This window comes from Rhincodon typus, chromosome 3 (genome assembly GCF_021869965.1).
Source record: "Rhincodon typus isolate 14 chromosome 3, sRhiTyp1.1, whole genome shotgun sequence".
NCBI lineage: Eukaryota > Metazoa > Chordata > Chondrichthyes > Orectolobiformes > Rhincodontidae > Rhincodon > Rhincodon typus.
Genome location: NC_063334.1, coordinates 13,256,849 through 13,283,308, shown reverse-complemented (window position 1 = coordinate 13,283,308; position 26,460 = coordinate 13,256,849). Strand labels below are relative to the sequence as shown.

At 39.1% G+C, this 26,460-nt stretch overlaps 1 protein-coding gene across 5 annotated transcripts in view; it reads left to right on the top strand.

Annotated features, from left to right (window-relative positions):
* The window catches only part of rfx3 (regulatory factor X, 3 (influences HLA class II expression)), a 134,889-nt gene that overhangs the window by 76,944 nt on the left and 31,485 nt on the right, over nt 1-26,460 (top strand). For all 5 annotated transcript variants that reach the window (XM_048621083.1, XM_048621081.1, XM_048621086.1 and 2 more), the window contains 4 exons: nt 1,648-1,763; nt 6,883-7,034; nt 15,332-15,429; nt 18,657-18,806. In XM_048621083.1, the coding sequence (XP_048477040.1) occupies nt 1,648-1,763; nt 6,883-7,034; nt 15,332-15,429; nt 18,657-18,806 (516 nt within the window). The remainder of the gene's footprint in view (nt 1-1,647; nt 1,764-6,882; nt 7,035-15,331; nt 15,430-18,656; nt 18,807-26,460) is intronic.

The following is a 26,460-nucleotide window of genomic DNA, read 5'->3' as shown; positions in this document are numbered from 1 at the left end:
TCTGCTCCTATGATGTTGCTTGGCCTGCTGTGTTCATCCAGCTCTGCACCTTGTTTATTCCTACTGTTTGTTTCCTGTTTGTCAGCCAGTTCTCTATGTTTGTCAGCACACTACCCCCAATCCCATGTGCTTTAGATCTGGAATATAAAGCTAGATGTCAGTAACAGTAACAATGAGGCCATCATCAACTGAGTGAAAAGGAATTCTGCTATCCTTACTTGGCCTGGTCAATATATGACTAAATGTATACAGGTTCACTCTTAAATGGCCAGTTCAAGGACAAATAAGTAAGGGCAACAAATTCAGGCCATACCAGTGCCCACATTTCATGAAAGAAATGAAGTAAAATGAGGACGAGGATAGAAAATGCAGATCGATCCAGAAATGGTGTGATTGTGAATGGCTGCTGTCGAAAGCAAAAGTGAGAAAAACAAAGTTATCACTGAAACCTGAAACGAAAGTGAAACTAAAGGGGTTGAGGGCAGTGGAGTCAGTTGCAGTGATTAAAGTCAGAAATTGTTGACCTTAGTATTTGGTTTAGAAAACCACAATCTTTCAAAAGATCAAGTGCTGCTTCTCAAGCTTGTTTTGAGCTTCACCCAAATGCTGAGAACAAGGATAAGTGCAAGGTGGAGAATTAAAAAGACAGGTTATCAGAAACTTCGGGTCGTACATGTGGACCAAGCAGAGGTGTTCTGCAAAGCAGTCACCTAATCTAAATTGCTTTTCCCAATGTAGAGGACACCATATTGTGAGATGCGAATGCAGTTTGCTAAATTGAAACAAGCACATGTAAATCACTGCACAGTCTGGAAAAGAGCAACTGGGGCCTTGGACACTGAGGAGAGAGCAGGTAAAATAGCATGTGTAACATCTCCTACATTTACATGGAGAGGTACTGAAGTAGGAGATCAGGTGTTGTGTTTGACCGTGCTCCTTTTCACCTCCTGATAACTTATGTTTTTAAAATTTCCCAATTCAATGAAAGGCCATGAACTGACATCTCGACCAATAATGCCCAAGAGTAGCAATCTCTACATTTGTACACTTCTATTAAATAACAACAAATTAATAGACGCGCTAAGTGACATTGACTATAAAACACAGAGGCAAAAAACACACTTGACCTATCTCAACTTCTGTCAGTCATTCTCCTACTTACTTAGGTAGTTCACTTAAACTTTTCCAATCACTTTATTTCTAAAAGTGCAGTGATAGATCCACATTTTCCAGATCTGGATGAATAACCTTCAGTTCCTCATCCTCGCATTAGCCCAGCTTCACAAAGCATATCGGTTTAGCAGAGAGCTGTTTTAACTCAGTGTACAGATCTCACAATCCAAGTTCTGCACAGGTAATCTTCCTACAGTGACCAAATTTTAATGTGTCATGTATTAAATAATTAAGCTAGCATATGCATTTTAAGTTTGTTAAAGCCTCCACTAAAATGATAGAAGAGTTTCAAATAAACTTCTTAGTGTTCATGTTCTAATATCTATGATCTAATATAAAAATTCTAATTCCCTATACACCCACACCTCCTCTGAAGAGCTTCTGTTTTTAAATTGCAAAGAATAATGAATTTTTTAAACTGCTTTTTGATTGAGCCATACCTTCTGCTTACAGAGTGCTTTTGTTACTTTATAGGCGATACTGGATGTTGTGGTGAATCTTCAGTTTAGCCTAATTGAAAAGCTATGGCAAACATTCTGGCACTATAGTTCATCAACTTCAACTGAAGGGACAACAATCAGTCAAACCAGGCAAGTGTCTATGCGGATCCATTTGACTTTCACAATGTGGCCGGTTATGTTAATCTGGGTGAGATTAGTTTAGGCCCACTTTAAGTGAGATGTTGCAAGCACATTGCTGAAACCAGAGGACTGACATTCTCCCAAAATACAGTCTGAGGCCTTCTTTTAATCAAGCTGCTGATACCTGTTGTACCTTTGGAGGCAGCAAAACTAAAGTTGACAATGAAAAATGAGCTGTATTCCTCACTGCCAGTGAATTTCAGCTAAGTTTCTGAGAAGGAAATGGAGAGAGGACATTTCAGGACAACAAACATACCATTGCACAAGATGGTAATGCAGACTGTCCCTTTTGTAGAATTGGTTGAAGTGAATATCATGATCAAGAACATGACACTGGCAAGTCAACAGTATAAGACAGAAGTAGGGATTGCCAGATGTACCAGGGGCAGTATTTTGGACAGCTAGCGCTGTTGGAGAAATCAAGTGCTTGGTGATGGGTATCCAAGCATTTGAAACATTGTTCGGCCCTTGCACGGGCATCATGAAGAGAAATATAGTGAATTATGAAGAACGACTTGTGTCCATGTTTGATATCAGATTGGACTTGGGGAATCCTGGTATATAGGCACAATGTCATCCAGAGCCGCCTTGGTTAGATGAAAACAAAGTCAAAATTATCCACACACAAATAAAACTCCCCACGGGGAAATAGAAGTGCAGCATTTGTGGCAGTGGGGCAGCCACCATTTAATGATGAAGTACATGACCGACCAGCCAAGGGTGGGAAAATGAACGGTATATGTTTGCTTTTGTTTTCTTGGGGTTTAAAAGCATTTATTCTCTTTCTTGTATTTTTTCAAAACCAGACAAAATGTTGATTTATGAAATATCAAACTAAACAAAGACAAATATTAAGTGTAATTTTTGATCAGATGAGAAAAGAACATGACTGTGTAAGTTACAAGGACTGGGTCCCACAGAACTGCAGTATAGAGTAGTTTTCTGCTGCTGCCTGCTGAATGGGAAGGTAAGTTCAAGATAAGCAGTAGGAACTGTTTCTTAGACAGCAAAAATCCTACCAAAACCTGGGTAGTGGGGGCTTGATACTCTGCTCCACATGAAATTGATCAATGTTGAAGAAGGGGTGTTAACAAGCATTATATCTTATTAGCAGATACATAGGGACCAGTGCCTCTTTGAGGTGGATGCCTCACATCATATTTCAGGTGTTTTTGGGGAACAATACATAACCCTGTGGAAAATCTTACATCACCTGAAAAATGGATGCAAAGACCACCAATTTCTAACCTGATATATGTTGTATATTTATATTTTTCTTTATTTTCTACCTCTCCTATCTCTCTCACATGCAAGTAAAATATATATCCTTCAACAATTTTGAAAATAACTCCTAGAATGCATCTGTGGGAAGCCTGAGGCAAGTCTGTTCCATTTTTTCCTTTCTCTGTGGTGTGGAAGTGCTTGGCTTCCATTTGTTGGCATGGTGGGTATTAGGCACTTACAATGCCAGAAATTCATTTTTCTTCACCTCCTAACTTTTAGGAGATGCAGAAAGTATGTCAGTTAGCATTTTAATTGATTATTTAGGAGGTTATTTGTAGCCTTTTCTTTTATTCATCTGGTACTGAAATATGTATAACTGTAAATCAACACTTCTGGGGCTTTTAAAAAAAAAAAATTCACAAATTGAAAGAGTTTAAAACTTTTTTTTTCTTAAATATCCAGGCTCATGTATTTCTCGAACAGCATCTGGGACAGATATGCTTTACTCCCATAAAGCTTGGTTCCATATATATAACTTGATTATCTCCTTACCTACCACTCTTTTTGTAATAGCAGACAGTGGAAAAGAAAAATTGTACTTTTCATTGCTGGAAATGGTTTGACTAAAGCAAGCTGTCTCTTAGAATTACTTCTAATGTGTAACTAATTTATTTATGATATTTTTGTTTCTTAAAATCAATATTTCTTGATTTTTATTAAGTCGATTTGCATCTATCCTGAACCAAAATATAACTTGGGGATGAGACAAGAAGAAATGTCTTCAAACGGTTGTGAATATTTGGAATCCTTTACCTTCCTGGAGTGTGAATCCTTACTCATTGAGTGTACTCAAGGCATGGATTGATGAATGTTTAGATGCTGAAGAGAATTAAGGAATATGAGGATATTGCAGCAAACTGGATTTAAATAGAAGATTAACCCTGGACATATTGTATGCTGAAGCAAGCATGTTGGCCATGTCCTTTTACATATGTTTATTCAGAAAATCATTGGTTTTAGATATTGAAGAGCACCCCCAGATTTGTCCTAGCACCTGAGATACTTCATGAGCAATCCAATGGTTTGCTCAATGACAATTCTGTAAGACCATAAGATATAGGAGCAGAATTAGGCCATTCGACCCATCAAGTGTGCACCTCCATTCAATCTTGGCTGATATGTTTCTCATCACCATTCTCCAACCTTTTCCATTTAACCCTTGATTCCCTTACTAATCAAGATCCTGTCTATTGCTGTCTTAAATACACTCAATGACTTAGTCCTCACAGCCTTCTGTGACAGTGAGTTCCACAGATTCACCACTGTCTGGCTGAAGAAATTCCTCCTATCTCAATTCTAAAGGATTGTCTCCTCTATCTGAGGCTATGCCGTCAGGTCCTAGTCTTTCCTACATCTTCTACATGTCTATTCTATCCGGGCCTCTTGGTATTCCCTGATGTGATTTCTTTCCTGCGTGTCAGTGAAGGGGCTTCTTTCAGTGTCATCAGCCACAACCTTTGTGAGCATGCCTTATTTTTGCGGAGCCACAGGCTAACCCTGCTTGGAGTGCATGTAGGAGAATTGACTCACAGGATGAAGGAATCTTTACAGCATCATGATCTTTCAGTTGTTGCAAACCACCTGAGAATTGATGGAAATCAGTCCCTTTCAGTTTATGAATACCCCTGAATGATCTAAACGTGCCTTAAATACAACATGTGCATACTTGGTGGCTCGCTGAACCTGTGAAATGTCAAACCACAACAGTAAATCTCTGATATTGACTAGCCTCATCAGTATTTAGGTGAATTCAAGTATTGTTGAGACAAGCATGGCATCTAGGAGAAGCATTTAGGGACAGCAGACTGAGAGATTTCAAAAATATCACGAGCAGATCTCAGAGAGCTAAGAAATTAAGAGCTCCAGTGACCTTCCCCAACCACAGTGTATGTTTGCCCACCCGCTCCACTTAGAGAGAGGAATTTTTCCAAGAGATGCAAATGGAGGTGATTGCCTTCAAGAAAAGTCTGAGTCTCCTGCGGCACTTAGAATCAGGCATTTCCAGAATTCTGTTCTTCTGCCCATGTCTTGTGTTGGGAATATAATCTCCTGCAAAGTAGATCTCTGTGCTCCTCGCCTCTTTTGCAGCAACAGTTTGTGGGGGAGAAAGCTCCTGGTGTTGCTCTTGCTGTGACTCTCATTGCTTGTGCTACTCCTCCTGTTCCTTATCAGAGGCACAAGATGGATCAATCCTCAATGGCTCCTGTGCTGCTAATAATGACAGCTGGAGAGTGTAGATCCAAGGCAGAAAACTGCTAAGTGGCAGAAATGACTACCAGCTATTGAAAATTGCTTCCAAATCAGAGTACAGCTTTAAAATGAAACCTTTCACTTGGCCAAGGTAGTTGTTGTCAAATCTTAGTAAATAAAACCTTTCTTGCTTCTCAGTTGTTGAGTTCCCACTGTCTTCTCAACTTATTTTGCCTAGTGAAATCCAGGAAACTTGTGCACTCATGAGTTAAAGGCAGGATCCTGGGTAGCAACTTTATTTCATTTCCATGGAACATATTTACATTTTCTGACCCTGCCCCCATCTCATGGGGGATTTCCAGTAGCTAATGCATGCACTCAGGTTAAATGCAAGAGCCCACTGTTAAAGAAGTAAATGGTTCTGAAGGGGTTAATGTTCATGTTGCATTGGCTCCACCCATTTTTCTGTCTCTCACAGTCTTTGGATGGAAAGAAGGGGCAGATTCTTACAGGGTTTTTAGAAGAGCAGGCAATGGAACTTGATTCAGGTTGAATGGTAGTTACTAAGTTCTCAGAAACCTGCAGGTGGGTCAGATTTCCCAGCCTTCATTGACAGGAACTGTTGTGCATTCATTTGTATGTCAAGAATATTCTTTAATATCCCAACCCACAGAAATTGCATTCATAGGCATAATCCTATTAGAATTGGTATTATTGCTAGAATATTAATGTAGAAACGCAGCTAATGTTCTGTGGATCTGGGTTCCAATCCCGTCACGGTAGATGATGGAATTTGAATTCAGTAAAAAATATCTGGAAATAAGAATTTGCTGATAACCCTGAATCCATTGCCATAAAGAGGACTTTGCAGGGTCGACAGGGCTGTTTCTGCTGTTGTCTTTCTTGGTGCCTGGGTCAATGCCAGGTGATCTGTCCAGTTTCATTGCTTCGTTGAGACTTTGTAGTAATTCATATCACTGAGTGGCTGGCTAGGCCACTTTAGAGGACAATTGAAAATCAACCACATTGCTGTGGGTCTGGAGACACATACAGGCCAGACCAGGTAGGAATGGCAGTTTCCTTCCCTAAATGACATTAGTGAACCAGATGGCTTTTTCCAACAATTGGTAATGATTCATGGTCATCATTAGAATTTGCTAATTCAGTTTTTCTTTGAAACCTCAAATCTCCAACATTTTACCTGAGTTTGTGAATTAACAGTCCAGTAATAATATCACTAGGCCATTGCCTCCCCGTTAAATACCAGAATTTGAATATTTGAATACCAGAAAGTGCCATGAGTGATCCTCTGGGAAAATATGACCATGACAGAGTTCCTTCCAGTTTCCCAATCTGTATGCAGTCTTTTTGCTTTTTTAACCTGCTGTCTGCACAGAAACCCAAGGACTTTGGAATATTAAAATATCATCTTTTGTCTCAGATTTCACATTACTTGGGAAAACAGTTACTGTTGACACTTGCTAAATTGGACCTGAGGGTATAAAAATCCACCATTTAATTTCAAACAAAATCTCTCTCTCATCACTGGTATTTTAATAATCATTGATTTGATTCTACATCTGTCCTCCTGCAGTGAGAATGAGATAGAAGGTAGACTTCCGAAGGCAAAGCTCACTGCTCTGTGTAAGAATGACTCCGTCCTCAAGTGGATGTGTACCTGCGATCATATAATGTACCAGGCTTTGGTGGAAATCCTTATTCCAGACGTCCTTAGACCTATTCCTAGTAAGTACTACCGCAAGTTGCTTGCTTTTCTAAATTTGGAAATTCAGACCTAAAAAGCAAAAAAGCGTAACCCCAGATCGCAGCATATAAGTCAACCAGGGTTAAAGACAAACCTATTCCTCACCTCCAGTAATAATGTTTTATATGTGTTCAGCATCCATTTTAGCACCGCTTTTCATACATGGCAACTGCACTTGCTTCATGCCTCAATTTGTCATCCCACAATCGCATGTTGCTTAGTATTAGCATATAATTGTGTCCAGGTAATACAGGCGGTGTTGCAAAACAATATGGGAGTTTAAGACATTCCCAAAGAGAGCAAACCTTACATGGAAGATGACAAAGATAGTGACCAGCCACACATATGTAAGCCGTTCACTTATATACTTGATGTTTAAGTTGACCCCTGTTTTCGGAAAGGTTTTTCAAAGCTTCGAAGATCAACTTGTATCATCTATGCGAATTGACGTGTTGATTGGAGTTACTGCCCCTAGGAGAATGCTAGCAGGCAATGAGGCACATAAAATTGGGAAATTTGCCATTTTGCTCCTAATGAAATTGGTGCTTTGAGTTTGAAGGACCCAAAGGCTGAATAGAAATGGGCTTATGCCTGATTTTTTACACAGACCGCCCCCTCCCCAAATTCAGCTCTGTGCTAACGATGTAGCATCGCTTTCCTTTATTAGATGAGTTTATTTGTGCACAGAATTATCCAGATGGATTTTTTTTATTCCTGTCTGTGAAATTATCTTGGCAATATGACCCATGAGGGTTGTGGGTAGCAGATGCCCCACAACCTCCCATTTCCGTTTTCAAATGGAAATAACTTAGAAATTGTTTTTCTCATCTTTGTGTTAAACTGTTAATCTGATTTAGTTGAAAATGTGACCTTACAAATATGTAGGTTCATTGTAATAACGCAGGACCAGCACACATTATTTTTGTACTTCAGTAACATATTAATTTTTCTGTTCTGGCAAATGATTCCGTCCTGTAATAGAAATGCATTTGTTATCAGTCAATTTAATATGACATGTATTCACAGTTATAATGCACCTCAGTGGTATTTCCATTTAGCTCAGAAAAGGCACCAAGTGAAAGGAATGCTTTTCCCCGCATGTCCTTTGTTGTACTTCGTGCTGTCAACTAAAGAGCAGCAATCACAGAGCCCTGTTAATCCTTGCCTGGTCTCTTCATCAGCTTTAAGGAGTGGCAGGAACATAAAGGTGCACCAAAAATTATTTGAGATCTTTTGTTTTATCATGCTGCAATGTGCTGCAAATAATTAAGTTAATTACTAACTATAATAATTGAAGCAAATTAAGGATTTTTTTGTTCCCCACAGGAGATAAGATTTGCAGTTTTTCACTTCTGTTGTGATCTGCTTCTCTATGTTTGACTTTTATACTGTTATAATCACTTTAAATTGTTATTCGGTTCTTTGTGAATGATGATTTAGATTTGTTGGCCCTGATTCTAAGGGACTGTCTCTGGTGGGAGTGGGGCAGAATCTCCCCAAAATTCATGATTCAAACTTGCTGCCTTGTTTTGGTGCCAGTCCAGCTGCCATCATTTTATTTGGCACATTCAAAAGGACAGTCATGGCACCTGGCTGAAGGAGGCAGAACTTTCATTACGGTGTTCAAATCTGAATCCCAATGATGACTTAGCCAGACAAAATATGAGTACCGGTACAGGGTTTAGCTCGTTAGGCAGTACAGACTAAAATAATCATTGGAAGCACATCTTAAAATACATTTAACACTACAGATCATTGGAATTTGTTTGGAGATGACCTGACTTGATTTCTGCCAAAATATGGGGCTTGAAAATCTTTTGAAACCATTTATTTTTCCTGCTTAACTTTGTATCACCAACTAGACTTAGACCAATTACCTTCATCTACTGTCACTTGCTCAATCGATTAATTTGGATTTTAAATGAGTGATGCACAAGTTCTGATTCTTTCCGTACAATAATAAGTTACAGCCTGCCATCTCAAAATGCATTGTTGATTGCTTCTGTTTTCAGTTGATTATTCAACCCTCAATCCATGATAATACATTACCACCAATAGGCATAATACCACCTATTATAACAAGAAGTGAAATAACCTCTTTTTAAGACACTGTTTTGAATGTCTTTCAAAAATGCAGAAACATTGCACCCAACTAGTTACATTCCCAAAAAATTCCAAAATTATCAAATGCAATTCTCCTTTCATAAATCCATGTTAGCTGTAGTTAATCATATCCTGATTTTTCTAAGTGTGCTGTTCTGGCATGCCTAATTTAAGTTCTAGCAATATACTTACAAATGATATTAAGCTAACTGGCTCCTATTTCCACATTGTCATTCATTGGTCTAAAGTGTGGTGTTCTGTTTACTATCTTCCAATTCTTCGGAACTCATCTAGAAGTGAAAGAATATTGAAAGATCTTAACTAATGTATCTATTATCTCTGGTGCTGTCTCTTTGAAAATTCAAAGGTGCAGATCTTCTGGTTCAGGAGATTTTTCACTGTTTAGTCCCGTTAGCTCCTCAGTTCTTTTCTTTATTTGATTTGTTTGTGAGATCTGGATTCCACAGGCTAGGCCTGTTAGGAACGGAATTCCAGATTTTGACCCAGTGATAGTAAAGGAATTGTAATCCAGTTCCCTGTCAGGATACTGTGTGGTTTGGAAGAGAATGTGTAGGTAATGATGTTCCCATGCATCTTCTATCTTTGTCTTTCCAGTTGTCACAGTTTTGGAAGATGCATTTGAAGGAGCCTTGATGGATTGTTTCTGTGTATCTTGTAGATGGTACAAGCTGCTGTCACAGTGGCTTCATGGTGGAGGGAGCGGATGTTTAAGTTGGCAATGGAGATGCCAAATAAGGGGGCTGCTTTATCCTGGATGATGTCAAGCTTCTTGACTGTTGTTAGAGCTGCGCTCATCCAGGCAGGTGGAGAGTATTCCATTGTTCTCCTGACTTGTGGCTTGTAGTTGGTGGATGGGCAATGGGAAGTCAGGAGGTGAGTTAGTCACCCCTGACCTACTTTTGTAGCCTCGACATTTATATGGTTAGTCCAGTTCAGTTTCTGGCCAACAGTAACCCCATGTTGATAACAGAAAAATTTAGTGATGGTGACGCCATTCAGTGTCAAGCAGAGGTAGTTAAATTCTCAAACAAAAATAAAGTTGCTGGAAAAACCCAGCAGGTCTGGCAGCATCTGTGAAGGAAAAAAATAGAGTTATCGTTTCGGGTCCAGTGACCCTTCCTCAGAACTCTCTTGTTTAAAATTCTTGTTTAAATTCCCTCTTGTTTAAAATTGCCTAGCATCTGTGTGTCATGAATGTTGCTTTCTACTTATCGGCACAAGTCTGAATTTTGCGCCGGTCTTGCCTATGGCGAGTTTGCCATTGGAGAGAATTTAAGCAGGTGTGAGTGTGGCAGGAGGACGTGCAACTGCCTTCCCACCTCTTCCCTGCTTAACCCATGACATAAGGTCCCTGCTCTTCTCGCATGCTGCCATTGAAGCCTTTATATATGCAGTTAATACCCATTTCAGGGTCACATCCCACCACTCACCATGAAGAAAGCTGAAAAGTAAATGCTGCCACAGGGACTCTGAGAGAATCCCACCAGCAAAAGCACTCAATGCCAGTACTGAGAGGTAGGGATTGGTCAGGCTATGGAAGAATTTGTAAGGGAAGACAAGAATTTTAATTGGTTGTCAGTGCAAATCAGGGAGCATGGGAACAAAAGGTCAAGTGGATTTAGTGCAAATTAGGTCCTAGGCAGAAGTGTTCAGGTCTCACGTTTATGGAAGGTAAAATTTGGGACTCCAGCTAGGAGTGCAGTACAGCAGTGACATCTGGAAATATCAAGTGTGGACTTGGGTTTTATGTGAAATAAATTAGTTTACAAATTGAGATTTGTTTCAATACAGTGTTTTTCTCTCTGCCTTCCTTAAAGAAAAAGTAATATATGTGATGTTCAGTAACTGGTATAAAGCAGTGGTTCCTTGTTACGATTCAGGGCCAATCTATCGATTAACAAAATATTGGATAGTAAAGAAATTATGTAGTCCTGATTATAGAGAATTTGAGGTCTGCTTAATTGTGATGCTGGACTTTATGCAAATTTCAGATTTTTGCATTATGTTTACTTTTGCAAAACCAAATTTAAGGCTATAGTTTAAATTCAGAATTCAGGTCTATGGTTCCATGATTTACTGAACATTAAAATGAAAGGTCAGAAAAGCACTGTGGCCAAATTTCCAGGATGCATCTTTGCCCACCAGGGTATATTAAGGAAAACAATTTTGTAAAATCATCATTTGTTACTGGTAATAAAACAATTGAACATGTTTTTAAGGAATATGCTTATCCAGTATTAAAATTGTCAGTGTAATTAAAATGATTATTGGTGTTAACTTTTATGACCACCTTCAGCTATGCATACAGCACTGTTAACAAAATCACAGGATAATTGCTCACAAACTGGCTTTTTGTCTCACTGGATAGAAATTATTTAAGGTTCTTGCGAAGATTTGTAGCTCGGATTGTGGATGAGGTTGTTGGCTTGCTCGCTGAGCTGGCTGGTTATCGTACAGATGTTTCGTCACCATGCTAGGTAACATTATCAGTGCAGCCTCCGATGAAGCAATGTTGTTCTACTCCGCTTGGAATTTATATGATTTGGTCCGTTGTTAGGTTGTGTCATTTCCGGTTCTTTTTTGCACGAATTTGTATATGGTGTCTGATTCCACATGTTTGTTGATTGCAATGTGGGTTGAAAACAAGGTCTGTAGGAATTCCCCTACGTGTCTGTGGCTGCCTTGAGCTAGGATGTTCACGTCGTCCCAGTTAAATTGATAGCCTTCATTGTCCGAGTGCACTGAGATGAGGCAAAGCTTGTTGTGTCGTTTTGCTGCTAGCTGGTGTTCGTGTATCCTGATGGCTAGTTTCCTTGTGGTCTGGCCAATGTAATGTTTGTTGCAGCCATTGCAAGGTATTTTGTAAACTGCGCTGTTCCAGCATGTTATGGGTATGGGGTCTTTGTTCCTTGTGAGTGCTTGTGGTAGTGTGGCTGTGGGTTTGTGTGCTACCATGATTCCTAGTGGTTGTAGGAGTCGTTGTCAGTTCTGATATGCTATTGATATAGAGTAGTGTGGCCAGTGTCTTGGTGCATACTGTGTCCTCTTGGTGTTGTCTATCTATTAGGCACCATGCAGATGAAGTTGTTGGGATATCCATTGTTAGCAATACCTTGTATAGATGCTCTTCCTTCTTCTTGCATAGTTCTGGTGCACTGCAGTGTGTTGTGGCTTGTTTGAATAATGTCCTAACACAGCTTTGTTTGTGGACATTGGGGTGATTGCTGTGGAAATTGAGGATTTGATCAGTGTGGGTTGCCTTCCTATATACTGTGGTTTGGAACTCCCCGTTGGTCATTTGTTCTACCCTGACATCTAGGAACAAAAGTTGATTGTTGTCTTCCTCCTCTCTCTTAAATTTGATCACCAGGAAACGTCTGTACAATAACCAGCTAGCTCAGCGAGCCAGCCAACAACCTCAAGAAATTATTTGTCAGAATGGAAGAAAATGGTGTTGATGTTAAATATTAGTGAATTTTTGGTTTTGTCTTCAGAAGAGCAAATTATAATGTATTATATGCCCTTAGAATATTTTCTTGGACTTTATCATTTACCATTTACCATTTTCCTCAATCTATGTAACCAAACTGATATGTTTGCAGAATCTCTGAAGTTTTACCGCACAGGAGATCATTCAGCCCATTATTCCTGCCTGATGTTCAAATGAGCATCATTACCTGCTGCCGATCTCCTGTGTTTTCCCCATGTCTTTGCACATTATTTTTATCCAAATAATTGTCTAATGCCCTTAAGGATATATTCTATTCTTCAAGGATTCTATAATTATATTCAATAATTCTACAATTCTAAATATCAGTCCCTCAAAATTTAAATAAGTACTTTGAGATCAAAACAGTTCTGACAAATGCATTCATTTTGAATTTAGACACTGATATGAGCAAAGTTTTGCTTCTATAGATAATGGAGCCATAATTCTTTGCTTCCATTTAGCTTCTCATCATTATACCAATCATTAGCAGCTGAATTGCTAAATGCTCTGCCTTCTATATATCAATATAAACATTTCAAATTTAAGTTCACAATTAATGAAAGACGTATGTTGTTCAATCTTGTAAAAGTTAAAATATCCTTTGGTGTCCATCGTCTCCTTTTGTGCCTTTCCTTCCACAAATTACAACTCATTCATAATACTGCTGCACATCTTTACAAGATCCAAAACTCTCACCTCCATGACCTGGTCCTTACTAAGCCACGTCTAATTCTTTGAACTAAGTTCAAGATTCTTCTCCTCCCCTTCACTTACAGCAATGGTACCATCCCATTCTACTTCAGTGTCCTCTTGACCGTTAAGTCACTGCTCTCCCTGACATAGACTCTGACTCCTGTTTGCCTGTACATTGACAGCCAACATACCTTTATGCTTTTTCTCAAAATCACTTCTTAATGTAGACTTGCTTTCAAAACCAAAACCTTTTGAGGTGATTTTCTGTGTTTGTGTTTTTCAACTTTGTATTCAGTCCTGCCCCTGAATTCGATTCCATATTATTTTTTTCTTCCCACTCGGTGCAAGTACTTCCCTCAGATTTCAAAGATATTCTGCTTTATCTTTCTGATGTAAGTGTGGTTTGCTTGACATTCTCCCTGCTTGAATGAAGCCATAAATAAGATAGTAAATAAAAAACAGAAGAACTGCGGATGCTGTAAATCAGGAACAAAAACAAAGTTGCTGGAATAGCTCAGCAGGTCTGGCAGCATCTGTGAAGGAGAAAATAGAGTTAACGTTTCGGGTCCGGTGACCCTTCCTCAGAGCATGTCACTTAATAATCTGATGGAATCTAATACCTCAAACTCTATCAATAGAATACCTTTCCTAATTCTACTCATGTTGTTATTTCCTTTGTCCTTCCTCAGTTCTGAGGAAGGGTCACTGGACCCGAAACATTAACTCTGTTTTCTCCTTCACAGATGCTGCCAGACCTGCTGAGCTATTCCAGCAACTTTGTTTTTGTTCATAGATAAGATAGACCCAGTTATGACTGTTTAAGGACAGTGCAGTCAGAACAGGTTCATGGACTGTTGACTTTTATTTCATGCAACTTGTGGATGAGATGCCTCTACAGGAGAACTGGAGTTGTTTCATAAGTAGAAAAATAGAAATATATTGAAAACATTAATAGAGGTATCATCAATTTGATCATGAATGAGGTCATTTAGTTATAGATTAGATTATACCAAAACCAAAACCTTTTGAGGTGATTTTCTATGTTTGTGTTTTTCAACTTTGCATTCAGTCCTGCCCCTGAATTCGTCTGGACAATAAGCAGCAATTTGAAAATTATTGCTTCTATTCCCTAATGTTAAAAAATACTGACTAATAATTTTATTGGATGTAAAAATAGTTGTGCAAAGGTCATTGTTCAAATAAATTACTGTTACCAATGAGGCCATTTCTATGAAGCTCAAAACTTTTCACAGACTGTAAGCGGGCACTGAGTCTTGTAATATTTTCTCACTCCTGTATAAATATTACCTAATCAAGTGTTCTTGTAGTGTTCAAAGTACATGGTGTAATATGAAGGGAGATCACCAAATTTAATATCATTAAGAAATGCTGTATAATTATGCTGTTACACAAAAACAAGCAAGTACTTTCATTGTACAGGAAGGGGTAGAATACTTTCCATTTCAGCACCTAATGGCAGTAGTAGTCATTCTAATGTCATATATAGCACAACCAGCAAAGTCTGTGCAACTCTGTCTAAATGATAAGCCTTGGCGAGAAAAGAGAGACATTTAATCCAGCAGCGTGCCTTTTTAATATATATTTCACCTACCAATCTCTCATAACATTTTCAGTTAATGCCAATAAGGAAAATTATTTTTCCTGTAGGTTCATGTCCTCTATGAAATGGATTGAGCTGTACAAACTCCATTTGTACGCAACTTGTATTCCAACAAATTGCGAGAACTTAATTCCATCTGGGCTACATAAGTAGCTGATGTGAAAGGCTAATATCTAATCCTTGGCACTGCCCAGTTCTTAACACTTAGCAACATTTTACCAGTTGAATTGTAAAGTTCTTCAGTTCTAAAATCTGTGAAAAATAAATATTGAACTATAGCCTTCAGATAAGAGTGTAAATCTCTTATTGAATTATATTCGTCTATCTTTATTCACTTTTGCCATTATTAGGTGCCTTGACCCAAGCCGTTCGGAATTTTGCAAAAAGCCTCGAAGGATGGCTGACAAATGCCATGAACAATATTCCGCAGCAAATGGTTCGCACCAAGGTGAGTCAAATGGAATTGTTATAGACTAAGTTAAATTGTAATCCCGATTGTTTAAAATAGAAGCTTTAAGGCTCTTCTACAATGTGTGAAAGCAATATTTGGGTATATAATTCCTCAAATATCCTAGACTGATAATACTGAATAGGTGATCTTTGCCAATCGAACCAGAGTTCCAAAGCTCTTGTAGACTGCGAGATTGAGTTCAACTCCGCTCAACTAAAGACAAACCTGAAATGGGAAGAGGAGGATCCAATTGTAATATTCCACAAAGGAAACAACAACATGAGCAGAATTAAGAATGGTATTCTACTGATACAGTTTGAGGTATTAGATTCCACTCAGATTATTAAGTGACATGTCAATTGACATAAAAAGGAATAGAGTATAAAAATAGGGAAGTCTTGCTAAAACAATGCAAGGCGGTGCTTAAACCACATATCGAATATTGTGAACAGTTTTGGTCCCCTCATCTAAGAAATTATATATTAGCATTGGAGACAGTCGGTTAATCCCGGATATGTAAGGATTGTCCCACAAGGAGAGGTTGAGCAGGTTGGGTTTGCATTCAATGGAGTTTGGAAGAGTGAGAAATGGCCTTATTGAAACATAGAAGAGGTGTGGGGAGTTTCTCACCGGGTGGTGACAAGTTGCCAATTCAGGATTGTTACTGGTTAACAGCCCAACGAGCCTCATCATTATTAAGTTCCAATCTTGCCAAGTGCACCAAACAGGTTAGATGTCAAGAAGACTGAAATGGAATTGCTAAGGCTATTGTAGTTAAGTTTTAAGTTAAGGAAATCCCCTGGGATATTGATGGCAAGGTTTTAGCAATGATAATCCGATTAAATATCAAGGAGAACTGTTTTTCTGTCTTTGTGGAGATGGTCATTGCCAGGTGTTTGTGTGGCAAAAATTTTGCTTGCCACTTGTCTGAATCTTTCCCAGGCCTTTCTGCACATGGACATGCATTGCTTCAGTATCTGAGCAGTTCCAAGAGGTACTGAACAGAAAAATGGTTGTGGGGGGTGGAGAGAGCTTTTCCAATCTTCCCATGATATTTTGGAGATTTGCCAAAGATTGGAAAGCGGCAAATGTGATGTCCTGTTCTGAGAAACGGTATGAAGACATTCCCAGTAGCTGTAGTTTATATTTAGTGCAGCAAGGGTTTGGAAGCAATAATCAGGGGACAAATTCAGAGACACTTGGAAAGTTTTGTATTAATTAATGAGAGGCAGCACGGCTTTGTAATATGATGTGGAGGTGCTGGTGTTGGACTGGGGTGGTCAAGGTCAGAAGTCACAAGACGCCAGGTTCTAGTCCAACAGATTTATTTGAAAACACCAGCTTTCGGACCCTCAGTCCTCCTTCAGGTGTTAGTGAGAGAGGTGGTATCACACACAGAATTTATAAGTAAAAGATCAAAGGTTCACACCATTGATGAGGATGTACTAAACAAACCTGAGATGCTGTTAAATCTTTCATCAGTTAGAAGGTTTTAATTAATTAATATATATATGTAAATCCCTGAATTCCTTTGAGGTTACTCTCCTGAGAGAACTAAAGGATTTATCAGTGACCCCACCAGACTATACACGCTCACACACACGCATACATACACACCCTCTCACACACGCACGTGCACATAAATACACACACACTCATACAGATCCTCTCTCATACACACTGTCAAGTGCGCATGCGCACACACGTTCTCTCTCTCTCTACCCCCCCGCACACATGCACATGCACACCCTCTTCCCCCCACCTCAGATACGTGCACAGGCATACTCTGCCTCTCCCTCACAAGTGTGCACGCACTCGCACTCACCCACCCAGAATTAAACAGATTTTGATTGAAAAGGAACTCAGGTGCTGTAGGCAGGCAGGAAAGTCAAGCTAAAGCTATAGTCAGATTAGCCATGATCTTATTGAGTGCTAGAGTAGGCTCCAGGCCTACTCGTCCTATTTCTTATGTAATTGCATTCATTTTACGTCAGTCTCAAAATGACAGATGGGGCATTGTTTAATATCTTTTGTTAGACCATGACCTTTGATTCAAAGACACTTGCGCGTTTAGTTCTTGATATTTTCTTTCCCAATTGAATGATCTAGAGTAGTTCTTTGTTGTATCACACACAGATTGTGTTCTAATATGATATTTATGTTTCAGGGTATTATTCATTCCCATTGTTCAGTTTCTTAGAATGATAGGGTTTATAGTGATGATGTTGTTGTTCATCAGATTTTATTTCACAACATCATTCCTTAGTTTAATGTACTAGAGCCTGAGTAATTGTGCTTCAGACCTATTGCACTTCATTTTCATTTTCCAAGCTGTGTGCATTAATATGGATGTAAAGTCATGTGTGAATTGCTCCATCTGTATGCTAAAAGTTTGCTTTCAAGTAGAAGGGTAGAATTATAATGTTGACTCAATAAACAAATAAGGTTAACAGTGAGGAGTTGCTGGCTTTAGACATTTATTCTCTTACCTGAATTTTCAGCTTTGACCTGTTCTTTGTAATATTCTGCCCCTGCTTTTACTCGGTGTTACAGCCTGTGATTTGGTTTCAGACACAACTGACTATACAAAATAAGGGAGCTTCAGGATTATGATCGAGCTTTCCTAACATCCACGTTGTAAATGCATTAAAATTGACAATACACGTGTATTAATCTGCATTAGAATAAAATTATGCTCTTGTATTACGTCAGCTATGGCTCAGTTAGTAGCATTCTCACCTGAGTCAGAAAGTTGTAGGTATCAAGTTCCATTCAAGAGATGAGAACAGAAAATTTCTAGACTGATATTTAAGAGTACTGCACTGTTGGAGGTGCCAACATTTGGAGAGACTTTAAACTGAGGTCTCCCCTCGTCTCTCAGATGGATGTAAAAGTCCCACGGCAACGTCATATTACTCACATTAAAACAGTAATTACAATTCAAATATATGGAATTGTTTATAAATTGCCGAGGGATATCCTGAATTCAGGGTCTACAATTCCCTCACTCATGCCTTCAACCCTCCTTAGCCATCCATCCCTCCCTCCATAGGTCGATCCAACTAACCTACCCTCCTCTCAACCCTCTATCCCTCCCAACATGTAGCCTTTCTTCCATTCACCTCTCCTTCCTGCCATCAATCCAAAGATACAGAAAAGCCTGTAATAATTTCAAGAACCACATTGCTTTAACTTTCTTCGTATTTGCACATTTTTTCTGATAGGTTGGAGCTGTAAGTGCCTTTGCTCAGACACTGCGTAGATATACGTCCCTCAATCATTTAGCTCAAGCTGCTCGAGCTGTGCTGCAAAACACATCTCAAATTAACCAGATGCTCAGTGACCTCAATCGTGTAGACTTCGCCAATGTCCAGGTAAGCTTCAAGACTGTACAATATTGCTTCAATTAAAGTTAATTGTGTTTATTTTTAAAAATGAAGTCACTCAAACACTGTTATGCGCAAATGAAACTAGTAAGTGGCTTTCTTTTGGCTTTTTGGAAAACAAAATTCCTTTTACAGCTACTTAAAATCACATTACTGTCAGATGGTGGAGTAAGGCACTCTGATCAAAATAGTATGGCAGAAAAATTCATTTTCATAGCACCAACTTTCTTGACAATTTCAGTACTGTTTTGGATCCAAAATGATGTTTGCATCAACCTGTAGTGCCACTCATGCAAGGTCTGTCTGTCAGAAGTATGGAGGCTAGGCAGTTCTAAACCTCAGTCAGCATGCCACACTGATTTAGTACCAGCACTGCCATTTGGAGTTCAGTCCTCCGGCTAACACCATCTCTGAACTACACATTCAGCAGCAGGAAATATATCATGAGCATTATTTATAGGCATCATAAACTACTTAGAGTGATAGAGTTTTTACAGCATGGAAAGAGGCCCTTCAGCCCATCATGTCCATGCCAGTCAGCAAACATCCACCTATTCTAATCTCATTTCCTAGCACTTGGCTTTAGCTGACCCTGGCTTTTGCTACAATTATAGAAATGTATTGTGGTTTGTAGTCTTCCTTAAAGTTGCTAAAATTTACAGGGACTGATGTCACATGACTTTGCACAGACTTTCAGGCCTGGTGACACAAATCACCTACTCTCAGAATGGGTCTAGCCCTGTGCAATCCTTTAAACTGCAGCTATTACACAGACATAGAGGTGGCATATGTCAGGACAATTGCTGCAAAAAGGAGGGGAAAGAAAACTTCTGATAGGTTTACTTCCCTGGCTGTAGGTTGCCACTGCCTCCATACACATTGCTTTACGGCATGGAATGTTGACTCTGATTCATACCATAACAAAACAGGATTCCACACCCTTTGCTGCTAGTTGGTATGTGACAACAGATGGAGAATCATGCACGTCAATTCCAGTCGCATTGCCTTTATTCAACAGCAGTCCCCTGTACCATCTCAAATGAGGTAATTGCCTATGCTCTAACATGCAGTCACTTACACTCTCAATCATGCACTTACTCTGTCACTCTTATTTTCTCACATTTGTGCCTGTGCACCTGCTAAGTGTCACTCTTGCACAGATTCGTTCTTGCACACTCACTCCCTCATCATACACTTGCTCACTCGTCACACATTTGTTCACACTTGCTCACGTATTCCCTCATTCTTGTATCAGCTCATTCTCTCTCTCTGACACTCTTGCATACTCTCATTTGATCTATCCTTTGCATTCGCTCACTCTCCCTCATTCTCCCACTAGCCTATATTCTCTTTTGCTCTTGTGTACTCATGCTCATTCTCTCATTCCCATGCACTCGCTCCCCTGGTCCACACATTCGCTGACTCCTTCATTCTTGCACCAGCTGGCTCTCTCTCTCTCGCTCTCACACACTTGTGCTCGCGCTCTCTTTCCCGCACATTCACTTACCCTCTTTCTCAAACTAGTTCATACACCTCTCATTCTTTTGTGCGCACTCTTTTATATTCATTCCTCCCCTCCCTCGCAGGGGCCCAGGGGTCACTGTCCCATTTAGTGCCTGCCATTTCCACTTGAATGTTTTAACCAGTTTCACACTTTGACCATTCAGATTAGTAAGCTACCGGGCAACTGAACCTGGCTTCTCTGGAAGTGGACGCTCCACTGATTGGCATTGATTGCACCCTTGTCTCCTGAACATTGAGTCTGAGGAAAACCAGAAAATTGCTTGGCCATTGGCTGACCGTTTTCACTCTCATTTCCGTTAGTAATCTTGGATGAATCTCATCTGGTGCTGCTGCCTTTTTCAGCTTTAAGTACAATCTATCCAGAACACCCCTCTTCACCAATTTTAAATCCTTCAGAAGTCTGTAATACCACCACTTGCACCATGACCTGGACAGCTTGCTCTTTTGTTTTTGATGAAGACGAATGTATGATATTCATTTAATACCTGAATCCTGACTTTAAGCATAATCTTTTTGATACTTAATTGGTCCTGCTGCTCCTTTTACCATATTCGTATTGACTGTATTTCGTTCTTGACTGTATTATGCACATAGTCAGAAATCACATGACACCAGGTTGTAATCCAACAGGTTTATTTGAAATCACAAGCTTCCAGAGTGTTGCTTCTTTGTCAGGTGATGTCACAAAGGAGCAGTGCTCTGAAGGCTTATGATTTCAAATAAACCTGTTGGACTATAACCTGGTGTCTTGTGTCTACTGACTTTGTCCAATCCCAGTCCAGTACCAGAACCTGCACATCATATTATCCCCAAGTTAGTTGTCAAGCGTACGTTTTCTTCTTCTTCCTAACCTTGACTTCTTTCACAATCCAGCAATTGTCTGCCCTGTCCTTCCAACTCATGGGAATATACCTTGACTGTGTGCAAAATATCACTTCTTTGAATGCAGCACATTGTTCAAGTACTGTTTTGCTTGGCCACTTTTGATTCCAGTTTATCTGGTCCAGATTCAGTGTTACTTCAAGTTGACCTAGATAATGATTATACTTTAAACATTTCATACTCCTTTTCCAGAGCCAGCCTAACCTTATGATAAAATGGTCACCATTCCCTAAACGTTCCCACCTGACATTTAATCCATGCAGCCCAACCCATTCTCAAGAGCCTGGTCCAACAATGCCTCATTTCTTGTTGGACTGGAAGTGTACTGCAATAGAAACTTTCCACTGACAGATTCTAGGAATTCCTGCACGTTACACCACTACAATCCCAGCCTATATTCGGAGAGTTAAAAATCTCTGCCTTGAATCCGCCTAATCCATACTTTTTGCATCTTTTGAATTTCCTTGAAATTTTTATTCTGTACATCTTTTTAACTCGGTGGCCTATAGATAATACCAAACACTCTAATTGCATCAGTTTTTTTGTTGCTTAGCTCTCGCCAAATGGATTCTGTCCCTGACCTTACTAGAACAGTCCATGTCTCTTCAGCAATGCAGTGTTCTCTTTATTCAATACAGCCACCCCATCCCTCCTTTTCCTACTTTTTCTGAACATTATAACACACTGCCACAGTATACTGCTACATGGAAAATTTTGCATTCACCGAAATGCAAATGAGTTCAAGCAGAAATTGAACTTTGAAATGAGCAGAAACTGTTGACAAATGTATCTAGTCTACTTAAAGATTACCTTCAATTCTGGTGAAAAATTACTAAGTAATCAGAATCTACACATGGCACAATTTGAACGGGAAATCTTTTTATATTTCTGTGAGAAAGTTCTTCCTGAATCCGGTTTTATTGTATAGATTCATTGCTTTTAGTATTTCATGCTGCAATTTTGAACCTTTTATCATTGTAACAAAGTTCTTGATGTCACTGACGTATACAGCCAGTTGTATAAGAAATATAGGAAATTTGTCTACTTTGGTTCATTGTTCATAAATTATTTGCATAAAACATTACTTATCTTCTTTCTGCGTCGGCATAAAGCCCAAATCTCTCTCTGGTAGACCTTGTGAGGTTTCAGTCCTGAAATCTGAACGTCAGATCGTGACACTTCACATTTCCCTATCATTAAAATTAATTATCAGGAAACAGGAAGCATCACAAAGCAGGCACACTGGCATCTGCATCTGGTTCTCCAATTAACAATTCTGTCAATCAGGGATCCCCTCCGGGTGCCTCACCTCACAAGAGGAGGCACTTCAATTTCTTGGTTAAGCAATAATCTATTTCTATTTTAAACACTTTACCTAACTTCACATTCACCACATTGCTGTTCCATAGGTTAAATCCAGGTTGGCATGGAGGTCAGCACACTCAGTCCATGGCACTGTTGCCTTTCTGGTGATTGGTGTATATGAAGAGAACTTTTGCATCTTTTTATATGCGTGATCCTTTAAGCCAAATATTGATTAGGCTGTTTGGCAAGTTAGTCCTGCACTAAACAGAATTACTACTCATTGGAATAGGAAAGTCTGCTTTTCATCCAAGTACTCCCCAATTTAATTTTGAACAATAACAGTAGGCTTCACATTTTCAGAAAAGTTTTAATCTTATTTCCTGCACAGAGATTTCTGAGGCCGCTTTAATGACCTCCATTATGAGCCCATTCCTTTCTCAAGCAGAAGCATGGTTTGCGAAGATGTTAACCTCTGCTACCATCAGTAATGGCTGAACTGTTATGTGGTTAGTATTGCATCATCTGAAGGCACTCCAATTGACTTCAGCAGTAGCAAGTTTAGAATAATCAGGATCTTCCATTTTTTTGTTAAATTGCCTTTGAGTAAGAATTCAATAATAAAACTTTAAATTATTCTGTGTTTGACAACTTTCTTTCTTTGAAGGGCCCAACAGAAAGAACCCGTTTGAGATCTTTCATGGTGGAAATATAATTCTGAAATTAGGTTTATTATCGGACATAAAGTACTAAAATTTACCCAAAGTTGCACTTTCCTGGATTGACTTGCCTGTTAAAAACTTATTTACCGAACATTTGCTTAGCTTATCAGCACTGCTCTTGTTTCTCTTCTTCTGCAAAGGAACTCTGCAAAAAAAACTGCGAATAGCTGTGCCCTGTTGCTCCTCTTGTTTGTAATTAATGTGAATTCTGTTCTCTAATGCCATAAGCTAAATGGAGCTGATATTGTGGGTATTGCAGTACATGACAAAGATATTGTTGTAATTATTTCCAAAATCTGAAAGCACTCTGTACCATTAAATTAAAAAGAGTACTTATTGACTTTTGAAAGGAACCAAGTTTAGAGCAGCAAAGTTGCCTCAACTATGGCAAAATAGTCAGTGATTGTAGGTTGACCAAATTCATAGTGGAACTAACTTGTTCGAGTGAATGCCACAGCTGTTTGTAAAGCTGCATCTGAATTTTAAAATTCCATTAGTGTGGACTATAAATTTGTTTTAATTTGCTGCTTTCTAACACTGGGTCAGATATGATTTTGGACTCCAACCAAATGCAGCCTTTTTAAGATTATATGTGATAAAAGCATAATCTGTGCCTATTTGTAAAATCCAGTGCTGTTAGTATTAGACCATAACACCATAAGATATAGGAGCAGAATTAGGCCATTCAACCCATTGAGCCTGCTCTGCCATTTGATCATGGCTGATATGTTTCTCAAACTCATTCTCCTCCTTTCTCCTGTAACCTTTGGTATCCTTACTAGTCAAGAACCTATTTATTTCTGTCTTAAAGACACTCGGTGACTGGGTCTCCATAGCCTTCTATCGCAGTGAGTTTCACAGGTTCAGTACTCTCTGGCTGAGAAATTACTCCTCATCTCAGCTCTGAAGGGTCATCCCTTCACTATAAGGTTGAGCCCTCACGTTTCAGTCTGTCCTACTAGTGGAAACATCATCTCCATGTGCTCTGTATCCAAGCCTCTTGCTATGCTTTAAGTGTCAATAAGACTCCCTCCCCCCATCTTTCTAAACTCCTTAGAAATCTTGCTTAGAAATATTATACCTGTACAGTAGACAATATTTTCCTATAGCTGGGGTTTGAGCACATTGTTAAGACAATATAGAAGAAACTTTATTTCATATCGAAATATTTTATCCTTGTCCATTGTAGTCAATGGATAAATAGCCAATAAAGTATTTCATTCTGTGATATTAACATTCTTCAATTTGTTGAAAACAAAAATTAACTTTTCAGCAAAACAGAAAAGAATTCAGGTGGGAACAGGCACTGTTTTGTGTTCTAATGCATTCATGTATTTAGTGGTAGTTATATTTTCAGTTACAGTTCAGATATATGATTCTTCACAAACCTGAAGAAAAAAACAGAAAATTACTCCTTCTCAGCCGTTATCCAATTTTTTTCTGGTGAAAACAAACAATCATTGTGTAGAGGAATGGGAACTGGATTTCCTCAAATCACCTCAGACTCTCTTAAAAAATATACAAATTATTTTAAAATTTATAAATTAAATTTTTTTTTCGAAACTTCATCAGTGTTTCTATTAACATCACCATGCCAACCAGTTAGTTGGGCTGAGGGTTATTAAAGACCTTACAATAAAGCCATTTTACAACCAACAATCTCTATTTATTCAGCAGAATCTGATTAAATAGCACATTACAGCAAACAGTATACAAAGTATATTTTAAAAAAAAATACACTTTGTGAATTATAGCAAACACAACTGGTGACAAAAGCTGCAGCAATCATCATCATGTGTGCTCTACCCAAAAACAGGTCCCTGCTTTAGTAACTTTTATTGAAACTGTTCGGGCCTGTTATGACACATATCCAGATGGGACACTACCACACCACCACAAGACCCTTCTATATGGGTCCTTGCTTTCTCATGGTCTTTTCATAATTCTCTAACTTATGCCAGTTTTTTCCACTTGCCCAAAACTTCCTTCAATTTACAAGCCATCCAGCATCTATCCAGCTGTGGCAAAGTCACCTGATTAAAAAACTGTGCTCTCCAGCAAAACACCTTGAGTGGAAGATAGTTACAATTTATGTGAATACAACCAATCTCTGTCATATTCAGGCATAACTGACTGAACACTTGACTAATCATTTTCATTTTATAGGAAGTGGTTGCAGACATAGTGGAGATTTGTCCCAATATATTCCAGAACTCCTTGGATTCTGGGAGGGACCCAGCAGGTTGGAAAACTGCACTGTGACATCCCTGTTGAAGAAGGGAGGGAGACAGAAAGCAGAAAACAATAGGCTAGTCAGCCTAAATCTGTCATTGAGTAAGAAATAACAAGGTATTTAGAGAAGCTTAACACAATCAAATGAAGGCGACATGGTTCTATGAAAAGGAAATCATGTCTGACACATTTGATTCAACAAGCAGAGTTCATAAATGGGAGCCGGTAGATGTAATAATTGGGATTTCTAGATGGCATTCGCTAAGGTGCCACAGAAAATGTTATTGCACAAGGTAGGAGCTCATGATATTAGGGATGATGTGTTAGCGTGGATTGAGAACTACTTAAAATGGAGAAAGCAGAGAGTCTGGATTAAAAGGTCTCTTTGAGGTTAGAAAGACATAACTAATGGAGTGCCACAAGGATCAGTCCTATGGTCTCAATTATTTAATATCTATATTTAATATTTGGAGGAGGGGACAGGGTGGGGTTTCCAAATTTGTTCATGATACAAAAATAGGTGGGAGCGCCTGTTGTGATGAGGACAGAAGGAATCTGCAAGTGGATATAGATCAGCTGGTGACTGGGCAAAATCTTGGGCGGAAGCTGTCTAACACAGGAAAGGGTGGGGTTACACACCTTGGTAGGAAGAATCAAAAAGCATGACTGTTATTTAAATGGAGAGAAAATCCAAGAAAATGCCACACACAGTGACCTGGGTGTTCTTGCACATGAAACACAAAATATTAGGATGCAAATGCAATAAGTAATTGCAAAGGCAAAAGGAATTTTGGCCTATAATGCTCAATGGTTAGAGTGTAAAAGCAGGGACATCCAGTTCTCGTCCCTATATTTAAGGAAAAGATATACTGGCATTGGAGGCAGTTCAAAAGGGATTCACTTGGCTGCTTCCTGGGATAAGTGGGTAACTTATCAAGAATGGCTAAACAGGTTAGGCCTTTATTCATTTGCATTTAGAA